The sequence below is a fragment of the Eschrichtius robustus genome, chromosome 1 (genome assembly GCF_028021215.1).
Source record: "Eschrichtius robustus isolate mEscRob2 chromosome 1, mEscRob2.pri, whole genome shotgun sequence".
Lineage (NCBI taxonomy): Eukaryota > Metazoa > Chordata > Mammalia > Artiodactyla > Eschrichtiidae > Eschrichtius > Eschrichtius robustus.
The window spans coordinates 71,636,066-71,656,845 of NC_090824.1; the positions used below are offsets into that span (position 1 = coordinate 71,636,066).

The 20,780-nt window shown below is 33.5% G+C and overlaps 1 protein-coding gene across 4 annotated transcripts in view; it reads left to right on the forward strand.

The window, feature by feature from the left end:
- NOVA1 (NOVA alternative splicing regulator 1) overlaps positions 1-20,780 on the forward strand; it is a 138,610-nt gene that overhangs the window by 87,430 nt on the left and 30,400 nt on the right. For all 4 annotated transcript variants that reach the window (XM_068546705.1, XM_068546724.1, XM_068546733.1 and 1 more), the window contains one exon: positions 17,381-17,547. In XM_068546705.1, coding sequence (XP_068402806.1) covers positions 17,381-17,547 — 167 coding nt within the window. The remainder of the gene's footprint in view (positions 1-17,380; positions 17,548-20,780) is intronic.

Genomic DNA, 20,780 nt, shown 5'->3' on the forward strand with positions numbered 1-20,780 from the left:
TTCAACTCATAATAATAATATCTGTTTTCTTATAAATACTTTGTATGATCTGGGTTCTTACTATTTTTTCATCTTCATCTCTTTCCATATTTCCCTTGAACTTTTTTTCCCAACTGTATGGAGCATACATTTACATGGGGCATCATGGTTCTGGCAGACCTTTCTTTCTCAAACTTCCTTACCTTTACACATGTACTTTCTTTCTGGAATGCCCCTTTCTTACTTCACATCTGCTGATGAATACTTGCTTCATATGATTTAGAACTCAGATTAAGTGTAACCCCTTCAGTAAAGCTTTACTGAGCTAATACTTGCCATCTGTATATACATCCTTAGAATCAGTTATTAATTCATAAATATTTATTAGGTTTTTGACGCACACATGTCAGGATGCTGTGGGTGTAAGGACGAACAATATAAACATATAAACAAAGAGCTCATATTCTTGAGGGCTGGACAGGCTAGTGAATAGACAACTGTAATAATCTATGATAATTGCTATTCTAAGGAAGTACTGAGTGCTGTGGTTACACATAGGAGGAGGTATGGAAACCAGGTAAAACTTTGGGAAACTGATGCCTGGCCAGAGATTTGAAAGATTAATAGGAGTTACTGAGGTAAAAGTTTGAGTTCAGTTAAAACATCTAAGAAAATAGTTAAAAACAGAGATAGACCTACATGAAAATAGATGGAGTTACTGGGGAAATAGTCAAGCAGACGTTGATAATTACGTGGTAGAGTAATTATATAGTATTACCAGCACTATAGTATTACCAAATACAATGGCTTTGGGGATTGTAGGTCTGAACTTTGAGACCATGTTGGAATTGACTGTGGCTAATAAGATGGTGTTCTGCTATGTTTGTAGCACTGTAAGTAACATATATTGAGTTTGTTTCTCCACACCGTAGGCATTTAGTATACAATAGAAAAGGAAGCCCTACCTGAATTTCCATAAAAGAGTAAATTTTCAACGAACTTGAATAGATCAGTTATGTATACCTCTTCTGCTAACATGATATCTTAGGAACACAGGAGTGCTTAAAGTCCATATATGTTTTCTCCAGACTAAGAGTAGTCAAAGTCCTTGTAAATTTTTTAGTAGGCTCCATACTAACGTTATCCATGGAGTTTCTATGTTACTTTATTTTCCTTTTTAGAGTTACACATAAATAGTAGCCTGTAGCTTAAAATTTTCCTGTCAGTAGAGGTTTTCTCCCCTACATTATTAGAAATTTGAGAAGAAAAGTCAATTTGCTGTACCTTACACATTCACATTACTTTATGTATAGTTTTAGATTATTGGTCTCTAATTTTAAATATGCTCAGATGATTAATAAGAAGACTGGAGGTTAAATTCCCCAAATGTTCATTCCTTTTAAATCAATTCACAGAAATTATTTTATAATATTCCCAGGGTCAACCTTTCAGGGCTCTTTTAAAGGTCTTATTCAGAAATAAGATTCTTTGTAAAGTATTCAGACGAATTTACTCTTAATATCAAATTTGTGTTTTGTCCATTTATGTTTCTGTGATATTTCAGCTTGTTAATATACTGTATCCTCTTATAACATATGCAAATGTCTATAATCTTGACAATAGAAAAAGACCTAGGGATAGTTTTACTTAAGGTGAAATTATTTTACTATGACAGTAATAAGTCTCATTTGTTTTCTTTTCAGAATATTTTAGTTGATGATAGATGTTTATAACGTCATGGTTCCTTTGAGACTATTAAAGACTTGTTGAGTGAGTAAATAATGTTTTCTGGTCCTTTAGAAGTACTGCATATTAGCAGTTCCTTTATCATCACCTTTGAACTGTATTTAAAGTTATATAGTTTAGAATTTTTACATAGAAATGGTCATGATCAATATATTAAAACTTTGATTTAGTTCTAATCTAACAGAATTTGGTCAAATAATTTAATTGATAAAGACATTTTTTCCTTAGCAGTGTGTAGTTATTGGCATTTAGTAGACACCAAAGCTAAAACATCATGCTTTGATATGCAGCAGTATTGTAAGAAATTCTTCATTTGTGGTCAGGATTTGATATTTTATCATTACAGTGATTAAGTTTAACTATGAAGTTTCATCTGTACTCCATACTCCGAAGTAGAGAATTGGTTTACTTCTTCCCTGGTAAAACCCTTTGTAAAATTATTCTGTGGAGTTGGATGTACCTTCCAAGGAATAATCAGTAGATAATTGGATAGGAGGGCATTGAGCTGAGCTTCCTTCCCTGGGTGTTTCTAAAAGGATTAGTAGAAAGAACATAATCTTTTGAAAGAGAAATGTATACTACATACATGCATTAGTAGATTTCATTAGGAAACATTATCTAATAATGATCCTTAATAAAAGAAAATAGTCTAATAATGGTCCTTGGTTTACGTGGTGTCGTTGATAGTTCATCTGTTCAGTATTTCTCTCTGTATATATTTTTTTCTCTTCTTTTAATATCTACAATGGATTTAATGTAATTGATCTGGATTAATAAAATCTTATTGTAATGTTTGTCATCCAAGGCCATAGTTTTAATTCATTAAATTAATAATTCCTTATGAACAATTTGCTAAGTACTGGGCTGGGGATACAGCTGTGAACAAAATAGTCAAGGTTTCTGCCCTCTTGGACTTTTTGTATCAGTGGGGAGAGACAAACAATGAAGTAAGCAAATTACAACAAACTTTACTTTCAGAAAGTGTTAGAATCGTGGAGAAAGTAAAGGAACGTAAAGTGATAAATAGTGATTGAGAGCAAGCTATTTCACGGTTGTTAAGGAATACTTCTCTGCTGCGGTATCACTGAACCAAGGTCTTAATAATGAGAAAGGGGCTGGTATGGGAAAAGCCACAGGAAAAGTGTTCCTAGTATAGACATCAGTAGGCAAAAAAGGCCTAAGTGAGAACAAGCTTGGCATTTTCCAAGAACTAAAAAAGACCCAGCTCCCTAGAGTGAAGAAGAGAGGGAGAGTAATATGAGATGAGGACTGAGAACTAAGCAGAGGCCAGATTGTGAGGTGTTTTGAAAGCCAGTGTAAAGGATTTAACACTACAATGAGAATGCAGTACATGGTTTATAAACAGGTAAATTACATATGATTCGTGTGTTTAAGAAACTACTTTGAACAAGGAGTGGATTATAGAGGTGCAAGAAGTGAAGCAGGCTATGGTAATGGTCCTGTTTAGAGACAATGATGACTTGGACTAGGAGGTGTCAGTAGAAAGAGAGTAAATTAGTTCACATTATGTTTTCATGGTATTTACAACCATGGAACTGGATTACTTATCCAAGGAAGAGAGTAGCAACAAGAAAGCCAAAGGAAGAAAGTGTTTACATAAGAAGGAAATGATTAACTGAGGCTACTACCTGGAGAAGAAAGGTAAAATGCCATAATAGTATACAACTTGCTATTTTTCTTCATTGCTGTAATTTTCCAGTATCCCTATCATTCGAACTGACTGAAAACTTTAGCATCTGACTCACTGTCTACCTCTATACCTGTACTCCTCCTGTTCAGCCTTTGTTTCCAAAAACTTTGAAAGAAAAAGAAGTGATGGCAAAGAGAGCAAGGGAGTGGCAAAGTGGAGCAAGGAAAATATGTAAACAGTTTGTGGCCCAAATAACCTGAGATTTGAGAGGAAAAAAAACTGCCCCAGTTGAGAGAGCTCTGTGGGACATAAAGAGGTAGGGAACAGCCAGATTTTATCAGGTTGTGAGATTAAAAGGAACATTCAGAAAAGGGGTTTTGCATATGGAGCATATGTTGAAACTGAGGTAACAGAGGGCATAGTGAAGAGGTTTAGAAAGACAGAGGATAGGGAATTGGGTCATATTCAGAGATATAGAGAAGACTATATGGAGAGATTTAGGCTTCTGCTGGTAACTTAGATATACAGGAATATGAAGAATGGTAGTCTCTTTTAGGATGATGGACAGGTAAAGTTACGGTCCAGCTTATTATTTTAAAGGTATGATACTACTGACCTTTCTTTTCTGTTCCTAAAAATGATGTACTGGTCTTTGATGGGGGAGGAGCAGGAGTAGTGAGATACCGAGGTGTTGTGGTAGCCACTGGTCAAGGGAACAGTTGACTCAGATGAACTAAGAAGGTTACTCAAGGATTTATTCACATGTGTAGGTTAATGAGTAAGCGCAGGAGGCCAGAGAGTGGACAGGAAACCAAAGACTCAGAGATTCTTTCTAAAGGAAAGGAGGCCAGAGGATGACAGAGAGCCAGTCATCTGTCCTCACATGGATCAGAGGCCAGTGGGCGACCAAGAGTCCAAGGATCTGTCTTCAAGTGGATTATAAGTCAAAAGGACTAGCCAGAGGGTCACGAGATTTAAACCAATGGAAAGTTATGTATTACTATGAAAGTACATGAGTATGTCTGACAATCACCATCTGTTACGGATAACATCTAGTCTGGGATTCTTTCAGTTGACAGGTCTTATCCATAATATTTTAATAATCCAGAATAATAGAGACAAAGATAAGAGAAAGGGTTATATGAAACAAAAATTAGAATTATAAAAAATTACTATAGAAACACAATTTTGCCATTTTCTGAGACATATTTTTAAAACTAAGAGTATAATAGGTAGGTCAATTAAATTTGGTTCCTGATATCACAGAAACTCATCGAACAGTAGCCACCAGTTTTAAGCTACAGTCGAACTGGTGTTAGATGTATTATCTATTTTCATATGTCACTTTTGTCTCCTATAACTAATATATTCTGATATTCTTTAGTTTATAATTAATACTTCATATTGAAAAAAATGAAGTGATAAGTTACTCTGTTGTCTGTTCACATCAGAGGATACAAAAATAACTTTTGGCAAGTGAGCTGGAGAACTCTGAAGAACTTCTGAGCCTCACCTTTATCCCCAAAGTCACATTTCTCTCTAAATATATTGTGGCATGCTGTAACTATTTATTTAAATAAGATATTGTGCTGCTTGTTCTCAGCATCATGATCATAGGAAAACTAATGCACAGGGAGAGTATAGACTAACAAGATGTATTCGTGGTAGATTTGTATATTCTTTCCTGACAAAATATTGCCATTTTTTTTCCAATGCGATAAAGGGCATTTATGGAACCCACATCTAACATCACACTCAGAAATGAAAAACTGAAAGCTAATAAGCTAATAAGATTTCTCCCTAATAAGATCAAGAACAACTGCTTTCTCCACTGCTATGCAGCACTGTGCAAGTAGTTCTAGCCAGAATAATTGAACAGGGAAATTTTTTAAAGAGTATCCAAATTGGAAAGGAAGAAGTAAAATTTATCTCTGTTTGTAGATGACATAATCCCATATGTAGAAAACCCCAAAGAATCTATAAGAAAACTACTGGAACTAATAAACAAATTCAGTAATATTGTAGGGTATAAGATCAACACACAAAAATCAGTGTGTTTCTATATACCAGCAAGGAACAATCCCAAAAGGTAATTAAGAAAGCAATTTCATTTGCAATAGCACCTAAAAAAAAAAATACCTAGGAGTAAATTTAAGTAAGGAGATGAAAGATTAAAGAAGACATAAATAATTGGAAAAGCATCCCATGTTCATGGGTAAGAAGACTTAGTATTGTTAAGATGCCAATACTGCCCAAAGCAATCTACACATGTAATTAAATACCCATTAAAATTCCAACAACCTTTTTTGTAGAAATGGAAAACCCAGTCCTCAAATTCATATGGAAAAGCAAGGGGCCCAGAATAGCCAAAGCAGTCTTGAAAAAGAACAAATTTGGGGACTTATGTGTCCTGATTTCAAAAATTACTACAAAACTACAGTAATCAAAACAGTGTGGTACTTACATAAAGATAGAGATATAGATTAATGGAGTATGATTGAGAGTCCAGAAATAAACCCATATATCTGAAGGTATTTGCAAATTATATGATAAGGCTTTAATATCTAGAATATATAAAGAACTCCTAAAACTCAACAACAAAAAGACAAACAACCAAAAGAAACCATGGGCAAAGAGTGTGATAGACATTTCTCCACAGAAAATATACAAATGGCCAGTAAGCAATGAAAAGATACCCAACATCATTAGTCATTAGAGAAAAGCAAATCAAAACTGCAATGAGATACCACCTCACATTCATTAGAATGGTTATTATTAAAAAACAATAATAACAAGCGTTATTGAGGAGGTAGAGAAATTGGAACTCTTGTACATTGATGGTGGGAATGTAAAATGGTGCAGCTGCTGTGGAAAACAATTTAGCTGCTCCTCAAAAAGCTACATATAGAATTACCATATGACCCAGCAATTCTACTACTAGATATATGCCCAAAAGAACTGAAAAAGAGGGACCTAAGCAGATACTTGTACACTAATGTTCATTGCAGCATTATTCACAACAGCCAAAAGGTAAAAACAAGTGTCCATAAATAGATAAATGGATAAACAAAATGTTTTATATATACTCAGTGGAAAATTATTCATCCACAGAAAGGAATGAAGTTCTGGTATATGCTTCAACATGAATGGATAAAATATTATGCTAAATGAATAAGTCAGATACAAAAGAACAAATATTGTATGATGCCCCTTATAGGAAATATCTAGAATAGGCAAATTCATAGAAACAGAAAGTTTAGAGGTTACTAGGGGATATAGGGAAGACATGGTGATTTGTTTCTTAAGGGTTACAGATTCTCTGTTTGGGGTGATAAAATAATTTTCCAAATAGATAGTGGTAATATTTGCACAATCTCGTGAATATATTTAATGCCACTAAATTGTGTGATTAAAAATGGTTTAAATGGCAAATTTTATGTTATGTATAATTTACAATTTAAAAATATTTTGTCATTTTATATTAATTCAGTGTATATAAAACTGCCACAATTAATACATTTTAAATATCTTTAATGTAATAATTTTAAAAATAAAGGATTTCATATACTCTTGAAATTTTTATCATTTTCCCAAACTTTACAAATTTACCTTCCCATATTCCTTCTCCCAGCAACTTAATGGGTCACAAATCTTCATGCTTCCTCTATGTTCATTTGATATGGTGCATATGATCAACTGTATAACAATTGTTATCATTCTTTGACTTGAATAATTCACTCTCAAACTCTATGCAAATGTGGGCTTTGCTTTCATATTGGATTTGCTAATGCATTAATCTCTATTGGCTCTGAAGGTAATAACTTATGTCATATGGTAGGAGTGGGGCTATCACCAGAGATGCTCATCTTCTTCTTGTCAGCTTATAGCAGCAGCACTCTTCAGATCTGGTTACTATGCTGCATGTCCAGTGGTATGTTTTGCTCCTGACTTTTGAATGACTTTGATTAGCTCTGCATGCCACCACTGGTCACACTTTGAGTTTCTGAGCTTGATTTGATATCACATGTTTGTTGCAAGCTGTGTCCCCAGCTTCCAAGCGTGGTTCACAAAATTCTGCAAGTGAATTCCTACTAGTCTGTAAGGAATAGCTAGAAAAATTCCAAGCGCCATTTTTCTTATAGCAGAAATTTAAGAGTACAAATTAGTGTCAAAAATGTTGACACTGATTGGGAGTGGAGGCAAAGTCAGGAAGTCTATTTTATATATACTTATAAAAATGTGATTACATTTTAAATAAAATTTAGTCATGGCAGTTTTTATATTCCTAAAATCCATAATGGAAGTCAAAAGGTAATAATGTCAACCAAACTAGGATTGCTATAATTCTGTTCCTTCGTCTGGAACATACTCTTTTTCTGTCTCATTTTGTCTAAATTTCTATTTGTATTTTTATGTATGTGGAAGGTTAGTTATGTTTCTCAACCTTAGAGAAGTGGCCCTCTGTAAAGGATGTCCTGTGTGTCCCAGCAGTACACTCCCCTCTTGTCACCCAAGGGCCAGGGACCAGCTGGTCCCAGGATAGGTTCTGATCTGTGTTTGCGGACTTAGTTCCACAGGCTGCTGGGTTATAGTTTTCTTGCCTCTGGTGTCTGTGCCATGGTGGGTGAGGCTGGTCTAGAGGCTTGTGCAGGCTTCCTGGTGGGAGGAGCCAGTGCCTGCCCACTGGTGAGTGAAGCTGGGTCTTGACCCTCTGGTGGGCAGGGCGATGTCAAGGGGTGTGTCTAGAGGTGACTGGGTTCAGGAAGTCTTTAGACAGCCTGTCTGCTGCTGGGTGGGGCTGTGTTTCCTCCCTGCTGGTTGTTTGGCCTGAGGCATCCCAGCACTGGAGCCTACAGGCTGTTGGGTGGGGCCAGGTCTTAGTGCCAAAATGGTGGCTTCCAGGAGAGCTCATGCCGATGAATATTCCCCAGTACCTCCACCACCAGTGTCATTGTCCCCACAGTGAGCCACAGCCACTCCCCCCACCTCCTTAAGAGACCCTTCAAGACCAGCAGGTAGGTCTGGTCCAGGATCCTATGAAATCACTGCTTTTGCCCTGTGTTCCAGTGTGCACAAGACCTTGTGTATGCCCTCCAAGAGTGGAGTCTCTGTTTCCCCGGTCCTGTGGAGCTCCTGCACTCAAGCCCTGCTGGCCTTTAAAGCCAAATGCTCTGGGGACTTCTCCTCCTGATGCCAGACCCCCAGGCTCAGGAGCCTGACATGGGGCTCAGAACTCTCGCTCATGTGGGAGAACTTCTGTGATATAATTGTTCTCCAGTTTGTGGGTTGCCCACCCAGGGGGGTATTGGATTTAATTATATCATGAGTGCACCCCTCCTACCATCTTGTTGGGTTTCTTCTTATGTCTTTGGATGTAGAATATCGTTTTTAGTAGGTTCCAGTCTTTTTTGCCAATGGTTGTTCAGCAGTTAGTTGTGATTTTGGTGTGCTCGTGAGAGGAGGTGAGCTCAAGGTCCTTCTGCTCTGCCATCTTGTCCTCCATCCCAGGATTACTATAATTCTGGACGTAGCATAAACCTGTGCTAAAGATGAATGAACAACTAGTCATCATCATAACTATTAGTAGGATCTTTTGCATGACCTCAGAAGTTAACTGGAAATGAATTACAATTATTATTTAGAATTTTCAGATATGTCTGCTTTCAAACCTCACAGTCCTTTAGAACTTAGAGTCTCCTAAACTCCTGATGTTACTTTGTGGGAATTGCTATTTAAAAGTAAATGAGTATGCCATTTGCATGCATAGGACAGAGACTGAGTGAGTGAGAAGCTGGACATCTACTATGTCATTCATTCTTTCATCTTAACTTCTTTGAAAAACATGAGTACTTTTAGAGTTTTCTGAAAAGTATACTTTCATCCTTTGGCTTAATTGAGTATATTTTAATGTTAAAGCATGTTCTATAAACAGATACTCAAGCTTCACTATATTGATTTGGGACTAAGACATGTTATGATGGCCCCCTACAGATTTTTACAGTTTAGAAGTAGAGACATGATTGTGTAGAGAGTTAATCACCAGAAGAAGAAAAGCAATTATTACTTTGTATTATGAGATGTCAATTCCTATGATTTCCTTTTCTAAAAAACCCTCTTCTTGAAATAGTATACTTTTCCCCTAGTAATTGTAGGGTAGGGGGAAGCTTTATCAAATGTGCAAAACTGTACAATGTTATAAAAGCTGCAATTACAAATTGAACTTACTTTTTATGGCAGTTTTTCTAAGTGCTTTTGTTGATCTGAAAATTTGTTCTAAAAACTTTGCTAATAGCACACACAATTATTAACCACCTCCTATGGTGGTCTGTTCTCTGTAAGAAGGGTCAGTTTTTCTTTCATTTTATGCCCGATTTGAAATAAATCTGTGAAGTGATATTAATAGTATGACTCAATGCATTAAAAAAAGTTATCAAGCTTGGGTGAAAATTATTTTTCCATCATCAGGCTGAAATATATGTGACTTTCTTAAAAGGATGTAATTTGGTAGCTGGCCTAACATTACATTTTCAGAAGGTATGTGTTGTAATGGAAAAAATATGGTATTGGACAAAATCTTCTCTCTGCATTTGTTAGTTACGTTTCCTTGGCCCAGCTGCTTTCACTTCTTTACCTGTAAGTTGAAGAAAATATTATCTGCCTTGGTAATTGTGAGCATTAAATGAGATACCATATAATACATTGTATAATACATAATTATATTAATAAAATATTAAATATATGTATTATAAATTATATTATATATATACTTTTATTCTCTTTTTAAATAATTTACATTTTGTTCTAACCTGAAATTTGTGATAAATATTATTACTACTGATTGATACTGTATACTTTACTCTTAATAGTTAAACTAAAGGAAAGTTAATGAGCTAATGTTTTTGCTTTTTTTAAACCACAAAGACATTCACATAATTAGATTACCATGATTATAGATTGAGAATAAAGAATTACTGTAAATCGCTTTATTCATTAAAAAATTATACTCTTTATTTTAGTTTTAAAGATAAAGCCTACGTGCACTTTTAAACCTTAAGAAAGCATTAAAGGAACATTTTGCCTGTTGATTCTGGCCTCAGATTCAGAAATAAAGGGGAAAAAAGCCAGAATAGATTTCACAGAGGTCAACCATCCCCTATGGTTGTCACTAGGAATCTGTCTATTGCTAGTTTATATAGTTGCAACAACCTTGCTTAGCTGGTTATCCAGCCATTGAGGAGTAGAAGCAGCAAAGTAGAAGTAAAGAGAGGAGCCTGCTAGAATCAGGTGTACCAACAAACAGCAAGGGTAAGTGGCAAGAAGGAAAAGAATATGAAAACTAAAAGAACAAATACCAATCACAGAGCACCATTTCTATAAGGATAAATAGACATACATAGCCAAAGAAAGCTTGAGTTTGCCACTTTATTACTGTCCGGAACTATATAGCTTTTCCCAAGTATTATGGAAGTGTTAAATATATTTGAAAATATGTAGCAAACTGGGAGATATTTCTTAAACATGGTAGAAGCTAAATGTTATGTTGAAAAAAATAAACCCTATCCATTCAGAATATTAGCTATCCAGATCTAGTAAATTCTCGGTGCTGTAAGTAGCTGCCATCTTACTCAAAAAATTATATATCATGTTTTGTTTTAAACCTCAGCTTTTGCCTATTGCAGAGTTAATTGGCATTTCCATTTTCTTAGTTCTTTTTGAGGCCAACAACATTGTCTATAGGTTGTCATAGAATTATTAATATTCGACTAGATTTTTGGTATTAATTTTTCATTTTCAATGTTTCACTGATATTCATTCAACCAGATTTCTTACTCTAGACTGACACTAATATTTCCTAAAGAAATATCTTATCATAAGATACTGAGTTATATTCTCAATAGGAGTATAAACTGATGCATTTTCTTACATCCAAACAAAATGTTTGCTAATTTTCATTATAGTTGACCATTGGAAATAAGTGGATCAGATTGTTAGTATATACCCATTATTCTAAACCAGACTCATTCTGGTTGAAATAGGTCTCAGGTATCTAGAAAGTTTTAGACTGTATTTTATACAGCAAAAAGCATTCCTTTTTTCCCCCCTAATTTTATTCTTTTAGGTAGATTACATTTTTAGAGTTTACTTTTCTATTCTGGGAAGAAAAAAACTACTGAGCTATTCATTATTTTTCCTATTACCTTTCTCAAAGCTTTTTTAAAATCAAGTATTCTTTTTATTGACATTATAATTTATAACTTATTATAGTTTTTTAAATCATTTCCCAAAATATATCTCATTTGTACATACATTGACTCATCTTGTAAACCCAAAGAGGCTTACTGGTTTTATAGACATTTTATAGGTAAAAAGGTCTTAAAGTCAATCATATGTTTTCGATTCACAGGTAAGAAAATTAGACTCAGGGAGTTATGCATTATTCAAAGAATACTTCTTGAGTGTATACAGTGTGCCAGGCACTATTCCAGACACTGAGAATACAGTAGTGAACATGACAGACAAGGTCTCTTTTATACTTTATTTTTGTCTTTCCTTATCCTGGTATTGTCCTCAAATTTTTTCTGTAGTACTAATTTCATTTCATATCCTCTCTCTATATTTTTTATTTGTTTTATGTATAGTATCTGTCTGCTGAACTAGAGTAGGAACGCCATGAAAGCAGGTTTGTCTGTTTGGTCATTGCTGTATCTAGTGTAATACTTAACATTTAGTGGGGAATCAATAGATTTTTTGTCAAATGAATGAATGAATTGAATTAAATGAGGGCCATATGGTATCCTGAAAGCCAAATGAAGTGTTTTTAGAACAGACTGGTCAACTCTGTCAAATGCTGCTGATGGGTCAGACAATGTAAAGACACGAAGATTGGATTTACCAAGGTATGGCTGTGATAAGTGGTTTTAGTTGAGTAGTGGGACAAAAGCCATCTTGGAGTAGAGTCAAGAAAAACAGGAATGGGTGGTGAAGAAGTAGAAAGAGGAGATATATCTCTATGAATTGTTCAAGGAATTTTGAGGGATAAGGAAATTGAGCTGTAACCAGAAGAGGGGTATGCGGTCAGGGAGCGCTTTAAAATGTTTTTCTTTTCTTTTCTTTTTGTTTTTTTTTATAGCAAGTTCTTTTTATTTTTATTTTATTTTATTTTTTTAAAATTTATTTATTTATTTTTTTTTTTATGGCTGTGTTGGGTCTTCGCTTCCGTGCGAGGGCCTCCTCCAGTTGCGGCAAGCGGGGGCCACTCTTCATCGCGGTGCGCGGGCCCCCCACCGCCGCGGCCCCTCCCGTTGCGTAGCACAGGCTCCAGACGCGCAGGCTCAGTAGTTGTGGCTCAGGGGCCCAGTCGCTCCGTGGCATGTGGGATCCTCCCAGACCAGGGCCCGAACCCGTGCCCCCTGCACTGGCAGGCAGACTCCCAACCACTGTGCCACCAGGGAAGCCCTGTTTTTCTTTTATTATAAAAATTTCAAACATACAAAGAAGAAAGAACCTCTTTCATGTTTGTTAATAATATCAAGATTTTGGCATACATATTTCATTTACTCATTTTTGTTGTTGCAAAAATATTTTGAAGCAAATCTCAGTCATTTTAGCTGTATATACTTCAGTATGCATCTAAGAAAAGAGAGGGAAAAGGCACTTTCTTACACAACCTGATGCCATAGTCACACCTATTAAAATTAACAGTAATCCTTTGATACTATTTAATACCCAGTTTTTATGAGATTGCCACAATTATGTTTAAAATAAAAGTTGTTTGAATTTAGATCCAGTCAAATTCTGATTCACCTTTGATCATTGTATCTTTTAAGACTCTTTAAGTCTAGAGAACAGTCTTTCCTATTTTGACGAAACTAGATTAATTATCCTGTAGCCTGTCTTACATTCTTGATTTGTATCTTTTCTTCTTCCTGGGTCATCTAATTTATTTCTCCGTTTTCAATATTATTTGTAAACTGTTACCTAGTGCTAAATGTTTGATTAGATTTAGGTTCAGCTATTTTGGGATACATACTTTATAGTTGGTGGCCTCTGCTTCATATTACATCACGGCAAGAGGCGTATGTTTGATTTTCACACTCTTAGTTATGCTAATGTTGATCAGTGAAGTCAGTTGGTGACTGCCAGATGTTTCCGTTGAAATTTGCCCATTAACCTTTCATCTTATGATTTTATGACCTTTGCCTAAATCAGTTATTTCATTTGCTTTACCGAAGGATAATTTTCTATTTCTGTCATAAAGGAGGGATCTTTAAAAATTGAAGAAATTATAACATGTTTTTCTGCTGATAGGCATGATCTACTAGAAAAGGAAAAATTATGATACCTGGAGAAACACTGGGCTTGGTAGTTAAGAGGGGATGGGGGTCTACTGCACAGGTGATAGAATGCCTTAGGTAGGAGCAGGAACAGTTTAAGTGACTTGTCCGAGGTTATAGTAGCACAGAGTGGATTTATTTTATTAAATGTATATCAGAATTTTGCTTTGGAATCTTATAATTGTACCTAATTTTAGAAACATGCATATTCAGTTGATGATATTGCATGTGAAGTAGAAACTTAAAGCTATTTTGAATTTCACTGCCTATATTTGACCCTACTTGTTAGGGTTTTTCTCATTTTTTCTAATATCTCCCTTAAAATTAATGGTGTCTTATACACCTGTATCTTTACTTTATAAAAAATATAAGCATATACTTTTATGTAATTTTTCAGCTTTTGTTGCTAGTCTGTTGCAAAGAGAAGTAAATGCTGCTGTTAAACAAAATGATGAATAACTCGCAGTTCAGTTTAGACACTAATGGACCCTAAAAGCCTGTAAGATGACAAAAAACAGCAACTTTTATGATTTATAGGCTAATTTTTGTTACACAGTTTGGTCATATACCTGACAGTCTTCCCTCTTTGTGACTTTCTCCTAAAAATTATAGTTTTGTGTTACCTAAGTGAAAAGTCCTTTAGAGTTCAGTAGAAGAATATGACAGCATCTCTTCTGAGGATTGCAGCAGTTCCCATTGGTGGAATTACAATTTCCTTTTTTTTCTTTTTTTTTTTTTGGTAGTAGTTCTAATGGTAGTGGTATAGTTTAATCTTGAAAGAATATTTATTGCAACTTTGGACCTATAAACTATCTCCAAATTGTCTCATACATGCTATGTGAAATTTAGTTTTAGACAATCATATTTCTTTATGGCTCAGTGATTTCCATTTACCACTTGTTAGTCATACAGTCTGAAGAGTATTGGGGTTATTGTGTTGTCTGACACAGTATGTATTCTGTTAAATTTGAATTTTAAAAGCAACATGGATTATATAGTCCCTTTAGTTACTTAGTACCATGTTTTATTTTTTAAAAATCTCTGTTGAGGTTTGACTGACTTCCTTTTCTGTCTTGGCGTCCCCAAACGAGCCCTCCGTAGTTGTCTCCAAAAGCAGGAATGTAATCTGATCTGTGTTTTGTATTTTCTGCTGACTTAGACGAGAACACTTTGCATGAGCTACATTGATCAGTTCTCATCCTTTCTAGTCAGTTATTGGACAATTAATACAACCTTGTAAAGACTCCCTAGAGTATCCCTAATAAACTAGATCGTTTTACCCAGGAATAGATACAGAGATACATCAAGATATTCAAGGATGAGAAAAGCTGATTAGGAGAAACAGGAAATATTAAGCCTTCACACTCACGGTATGTTTTTCAGATTGTCTCCATCCTTACAATTGAAAGGTATTGCTCTCTATTGAAATATTTTGTACAAATTAGGAAATGGTAGCTTTTCATAAATTTACATCTTCATTATTTAAAACAGGAAAGTTTAATTTAGGTGGATTCATATAATATTATTCATATAATATTATTTTATTTCTGCTCCTAATTCTTGTGATCTAATTTTCTAAAGGTAAGAGTGATAATCTTTTACTATTCTTTTAAAAATTTAAAACTGCTAGGAAAATGGTTTATGTGGCAATTAATCCTTAAAGCAGTGTAAACTCCATGCAGTTTTTTTCATGTGTGTAGTTTCACACTTTTGTCCTTCAAAATGTACTTTAAAAATATTTTATAGAGTGGCTTAGAATTTTGAAATTGTGGTATGAAGAGGATACATGCTAAGTACTTGAAAGTTTTCATATTAGTTCAAAAACAAATATTTTATAAATTTTAAAATACCATTCTTTTGACTTTCTGATAACTGTTTAGTAAAGGAATAGTTACGTCTGAGAAGTAAGTTTATGTGCTTGTTGTGTTGGGCTGCTCAGCAGAATATTACAGTTTAGTATCAGGATGCCCCAGGGAGGCTCAAAATAGTCTGAAAAGCTAATCATTTGTTTTTATTGCCTTCAGGTATATCTGTAAAGTATGAAATGGGTTAAAGGACCTGCATATTAGACCCAACCAATTTCATTTTAGTCTTGTCTCACATCATGTGTCTACATTTTATTCACCAGATATGAAGCAAATAATATTAATAGTATCTTTATCAATTTCAAATTAAAAATAGTTTAACATGTTTTTAATTATGATATTATATCTTTTTAAAATTACATAATCAGTAAAAGCAGGGTTGATTCATTTTCCAATAAATATTTGTCATGGACCTGTCATGTGCCAGGGACTGCTCTAGGCTTTGGGGGGAGACTATAGCACAAAACAAAACAGACTAATTAACTGTCCTCCTAGAGCTTGCATTCTAGTAGAAAAGTAAAAAAATAAACAAATACAAAATGTCAGATAGCATTGTTGCTGTGATTAAAAGAACAGGGTAAGTGAATAAAGGGTGGTAAAAATTCAGAAATTTACCTACTATGTAAACTTTCCAAGACTCCTTCTCCCCACTGATTTAAATGCTGTTTTTTCTGTAGACCAACCATATGTGCCGTCCATGTAGACACCTCCATTATTTTTCATATCATAGTATCTTATAATTCTCTGGCTTGATGTCTGTTTTTTGCCCGTAAGAGTATGTGCTTTGAAAGTTGGGTGCATAGATCTTCACATCTGTGTTACCAGTTTCTAACCCAAAGTTCTTTTATATGTGCTCAGTAAGTATTGGTTATATCAGTGAATGAATGATATACTCAGAACTTCTCAGGATTTCTGGCTCTGCTGGCCCTTTTTGGGATTTAGAGTTCTACATTTTACATTATTTTATTGGCATTAGTATATCATCCTTTTTTTTTTTTTTTAATTAGGTACACATCTTTTCTTTTTTTATATACATCTTTATTGGAGTATAATTGCTTCACAGTGTTGTGTTAGTTTCTGTTGTACAACAAAGTGAATCAACCATATACATACATATATCCCCATATCCCCTCCCTCTTAAGCCTCCCTCCCACCCTCCCTATCCCACCCAACTAGGTCTTCGCAAGCACCGAGCTGACCGCTCTATGCTATGCAGCTGCTTCCCACTAGCTATCTATTTTACATTTGGTAGTGTATATATGTCCATGCCACTCTCTCACTTCATCCCAGCTTCCCCTTCCCCCACCACCCGTGTCTTCAAGTCCATTCTCTATGTCTCCATCTTTAGTCCTGCCCTGCCATTAGGTTAATCAGTACCATTTTTTTAGATTCCATATATATGCGTTAGCATACGGTATTTGTTTTCCTCTTTCAGACTTATTTCACTCTGTATGGCAGACTCTAGGTCCATCCACCTCACTACAAAAAACTCAATTTTGTTTCTTTTTATGGCTGAGTAATATTCCATTGTGTATGTATATGCCACATCTTCTTTATCCATTCATCTGTTGATGGACATTTAGGTTGTTTCCATGTCCTGGCTATTGTAAATAGTGCTGCACTGAATATTGTGGTACATGACTCTTTTTGAATTATGGTTTTCTCAGGGTATATGCCCAGTAGTGGGGTTGCTGGGTCATATGGTAATTCTATTTTTAGTTTTTTAAGGAACCTCCATACAGCATTTTTGAAGAACATACAAAGTAAGAAGGGAAGTTTTCTGAAAATTAATCTTTTATCCACAGGTACTACTGAACGAGTGTGCTTGATCCAGGGAACAGTTGAAGCACTGAATGCAGTTCATGGATTCATTGCAGAAAAAATTCGAGAAATGCCCCAAAATGTGGCCAAGACAGAACCAGTCAGCATTCTACAACCCCAGACCACCGTTAACCCAGATCGCATCAAACAAGTGAGTGTTTAGTTGGGAAATCAAAGACTAGCATCCTCAGTGTAGTATGAATTCCTTATAAAAGAAGCCTTAAAGTTTTAGCATATAAAGTTTTTTTCTAAGTAATACTTAAAACATAACAGAGTTGTCTTTTATTTATTTAAAGACTGTCAGAGTCTCTTCTTTAGATTAATCAGGTAATTGAATTACTCATTTATTAGTGTTACACTGAGGAGCAATTATGTGACTCATTTCTTTTATGGTGCCCTTTAAAAAATTATAGACACAAATTTGATTAGCTTATAGAAATTTAATCTATTTAAAATAATATCACTTTTTAAATAAAGTATAAACATTGAAACTATATTCTCAAAATTCCTAATACCATATTCTTAAAATATTTTTAGCCTTTAGTGTAGTTATTATGCATATAAACTCCTGTTTTGTTAATTTAATTGTCATGTTCAACATTTTTAATCAACAAATATGTATAAGTAAACTTTTGTACCTAGCAAACAGTTCTTTGTTACAAATCAGCTATTATGTTCTGTATAACTTGTGTAGTATTCATATATATGTCATAAAGGGCCAGTGTTTATTTTTAATGTGTGGGATTTTCTGTAACAAAAATTTTACTTGATAAAAGACAATGTGAGTTCTTAAGATTGAATAATGGCTGACATGATGTAGGAAAAAAATGACATTCTTTAATGTTAAATAAGGTGAATTTTTCCCCTCAACCTCTTTTAAATCCTCAAAATTATTTGATACTTTATGTTTATAATGATTGTTTCTGCATTTGCCCTTTTATAATTAGCTGCTTAATTTGTGATCATATTGATAGACTATGCCTTCAAAACAAATGTATTATTCATTAGTTCACAGAATATTTATGTTCATTGTAATAAATTTGAAATGTAGCTCAAAATCTTATTAATTTCATGTTTCTGAATTGAAAAAACTATTTTATACTAGGCAGTGTTATGAATCTATTATAATTTTACCAATATATTGATAAATATAAGGCTGTCTAATTAAATACAAACATAGAAATTAATAATTAGGTAATATATTTTCAAATTATGGGCCAAGACTCAATTTTCTTTTAATTACCATTTTAAAAAGTCCTTCCATGTTTAAATCATGAGTAGGTAGTTGTTATTCCATATAAAGTCGTTCATTTTATACTCTTTGTCAGTGTCAAAATAGTTTAATTTGTAACCCTTTATAACTTTTCAAGGAAGTATCTTTTAGTTTATACATGGCAGAATGTAAATATTTTAAACTTCTAAACATCAGTAGATATTTTCATTCTTCACAGCCATTTATAGTTTTGAAATGTTTATTTTGTCTGTGCTAGGTGAATACAAAGGATAATTTAAAAACTGATGCCTTGAAAGTGGTACCATGATTTTATCCAAATTCTAAAAGTATGAGTTTAAAGACCTCTAGGTTAAAATCACCTGGGTCTAAGAATTTACAGAATTGGCACTAAAGTGTAGGGTCTATTGATTTTCTGCTTTAATCCAGCCTATTACTTCTCCCCTTTATTTTGTAATTTCTGTAAGTTCAAACATTTAGGGAAGGCAGTGATATCTTGATTTTTTTAAAAAAGTAAAACATAAAATATACTTTGAGTACTATATCACTGGCAGTATATTCAGGACAATGATATGAATGAATTTTTATTATTTTTATAATACTAAATAGCTAGTACCATCAAATAATAGTCTATGAGTCATTGTTGAAACTTTAATTTTCTTTATGGCAATATGAGATTTATAGGTTGTCGTATATCCAGTGTCAGTAAAGATTTATGAAAGCCAGAATTTTAAAATGCTGGGTTCATTTCTATTTTTATTTGCCTTGTTCAGATAATATTATTTAAATTCAAGATAAGTGGTAAAAAATAATGGTGATTGATTTACTTTTGTGTATTTGCATTCATTTGTAAGCTTTGTAGACATTCATGGCATTGAAATTATTATTGATTATTTAATATTTTCATGTAATCAATAATGTGAAATAGAGTATCATTTTAAAAGATTTATTAAAAAGTATACCACATCTAGTAGGGTAATATATTTAATACTTAAACAGTTTCTTATAAATGTAAAATTTGAAAAATTTACTCGAAAAATCTGAAAGAGAGATTGATCATACTGTAGATCAACAGAGTTATTTATATTCTAAATTTCGGATTCTCTAACTTTCTAGGTATCCTGTTTTACAATGTAATACTTTTTGTTGGATCATTGTCTAAATAGTAAGTGAAGTATATAAATTTAAATTACCATGCTTTTATTTCTGAAGAAATTATGCTGGTAATCCAGTATAAAATAATTATTTCTAAAATAAATTATTTTACACTAGAATAGATAAAAACATATTTCATATAATGTTTATATATTTTTTTATATTTTAGTACATAGAATAATAATAAGATTTCTTTTAAAATGGTAGTCTCTCCCTTAACTAATGACATAACATTTACATTCCCTTTGGACTTCAATTCTGAAGGTAGTTTTTAAAATAACTTATTTAAAATATTTTTTAAACATTTTCTTCTAGTTAAGATTGTGCAAAGAATAAAATTCGAGTTTTAAAAATTGCTGGAGCTGGAAAATGTAATTTCTGCATAGAAATGAATTAATGTTGGATCTGAAATTATATTTTCTTAATTTTTGTTACATATCTATTGTTTTTTATGGTTGATAATTTAAGATTTTGCTTACTACAAAAAGTATAATTAATATGTAACTTGGACTTAAAATAGGAAGTCAGAGTTAGTTCTAAACGAATAAAACTTGCTTTAAAAGTTAGAATTTTACACCATATATTATTATGACTTTTATAAAATATTATTTTCTGAATTATGTGATCTAGATACAGTTGGTTTCTGAATAAATAACATGAACCAGAATATTCTCCCCAAATGAAACCTTATTGACTTAATGAAATCTCAACCAAATATGTTCTTAGGAAAGTAGTACATACTGGTCTCACAAGTCTTTCATATGGAAGCATGATGATATCTAGCATGACAGCCTTACCTCCAATTTAGATATTAGATGTGAACTATTCACTTCTTTATTCTCAAATGTGTTTTTTTGTTTGTTTTATTTAAATCAAATATATATTTGCTAATAGAGAGGGACTCCAATATTTTATATATTTAAAATGACAATAATAATAATATTTATTGAAATCAAAGTATGTAGCCTCTGTTCTATAGCCTTAATATCAGAAGATTA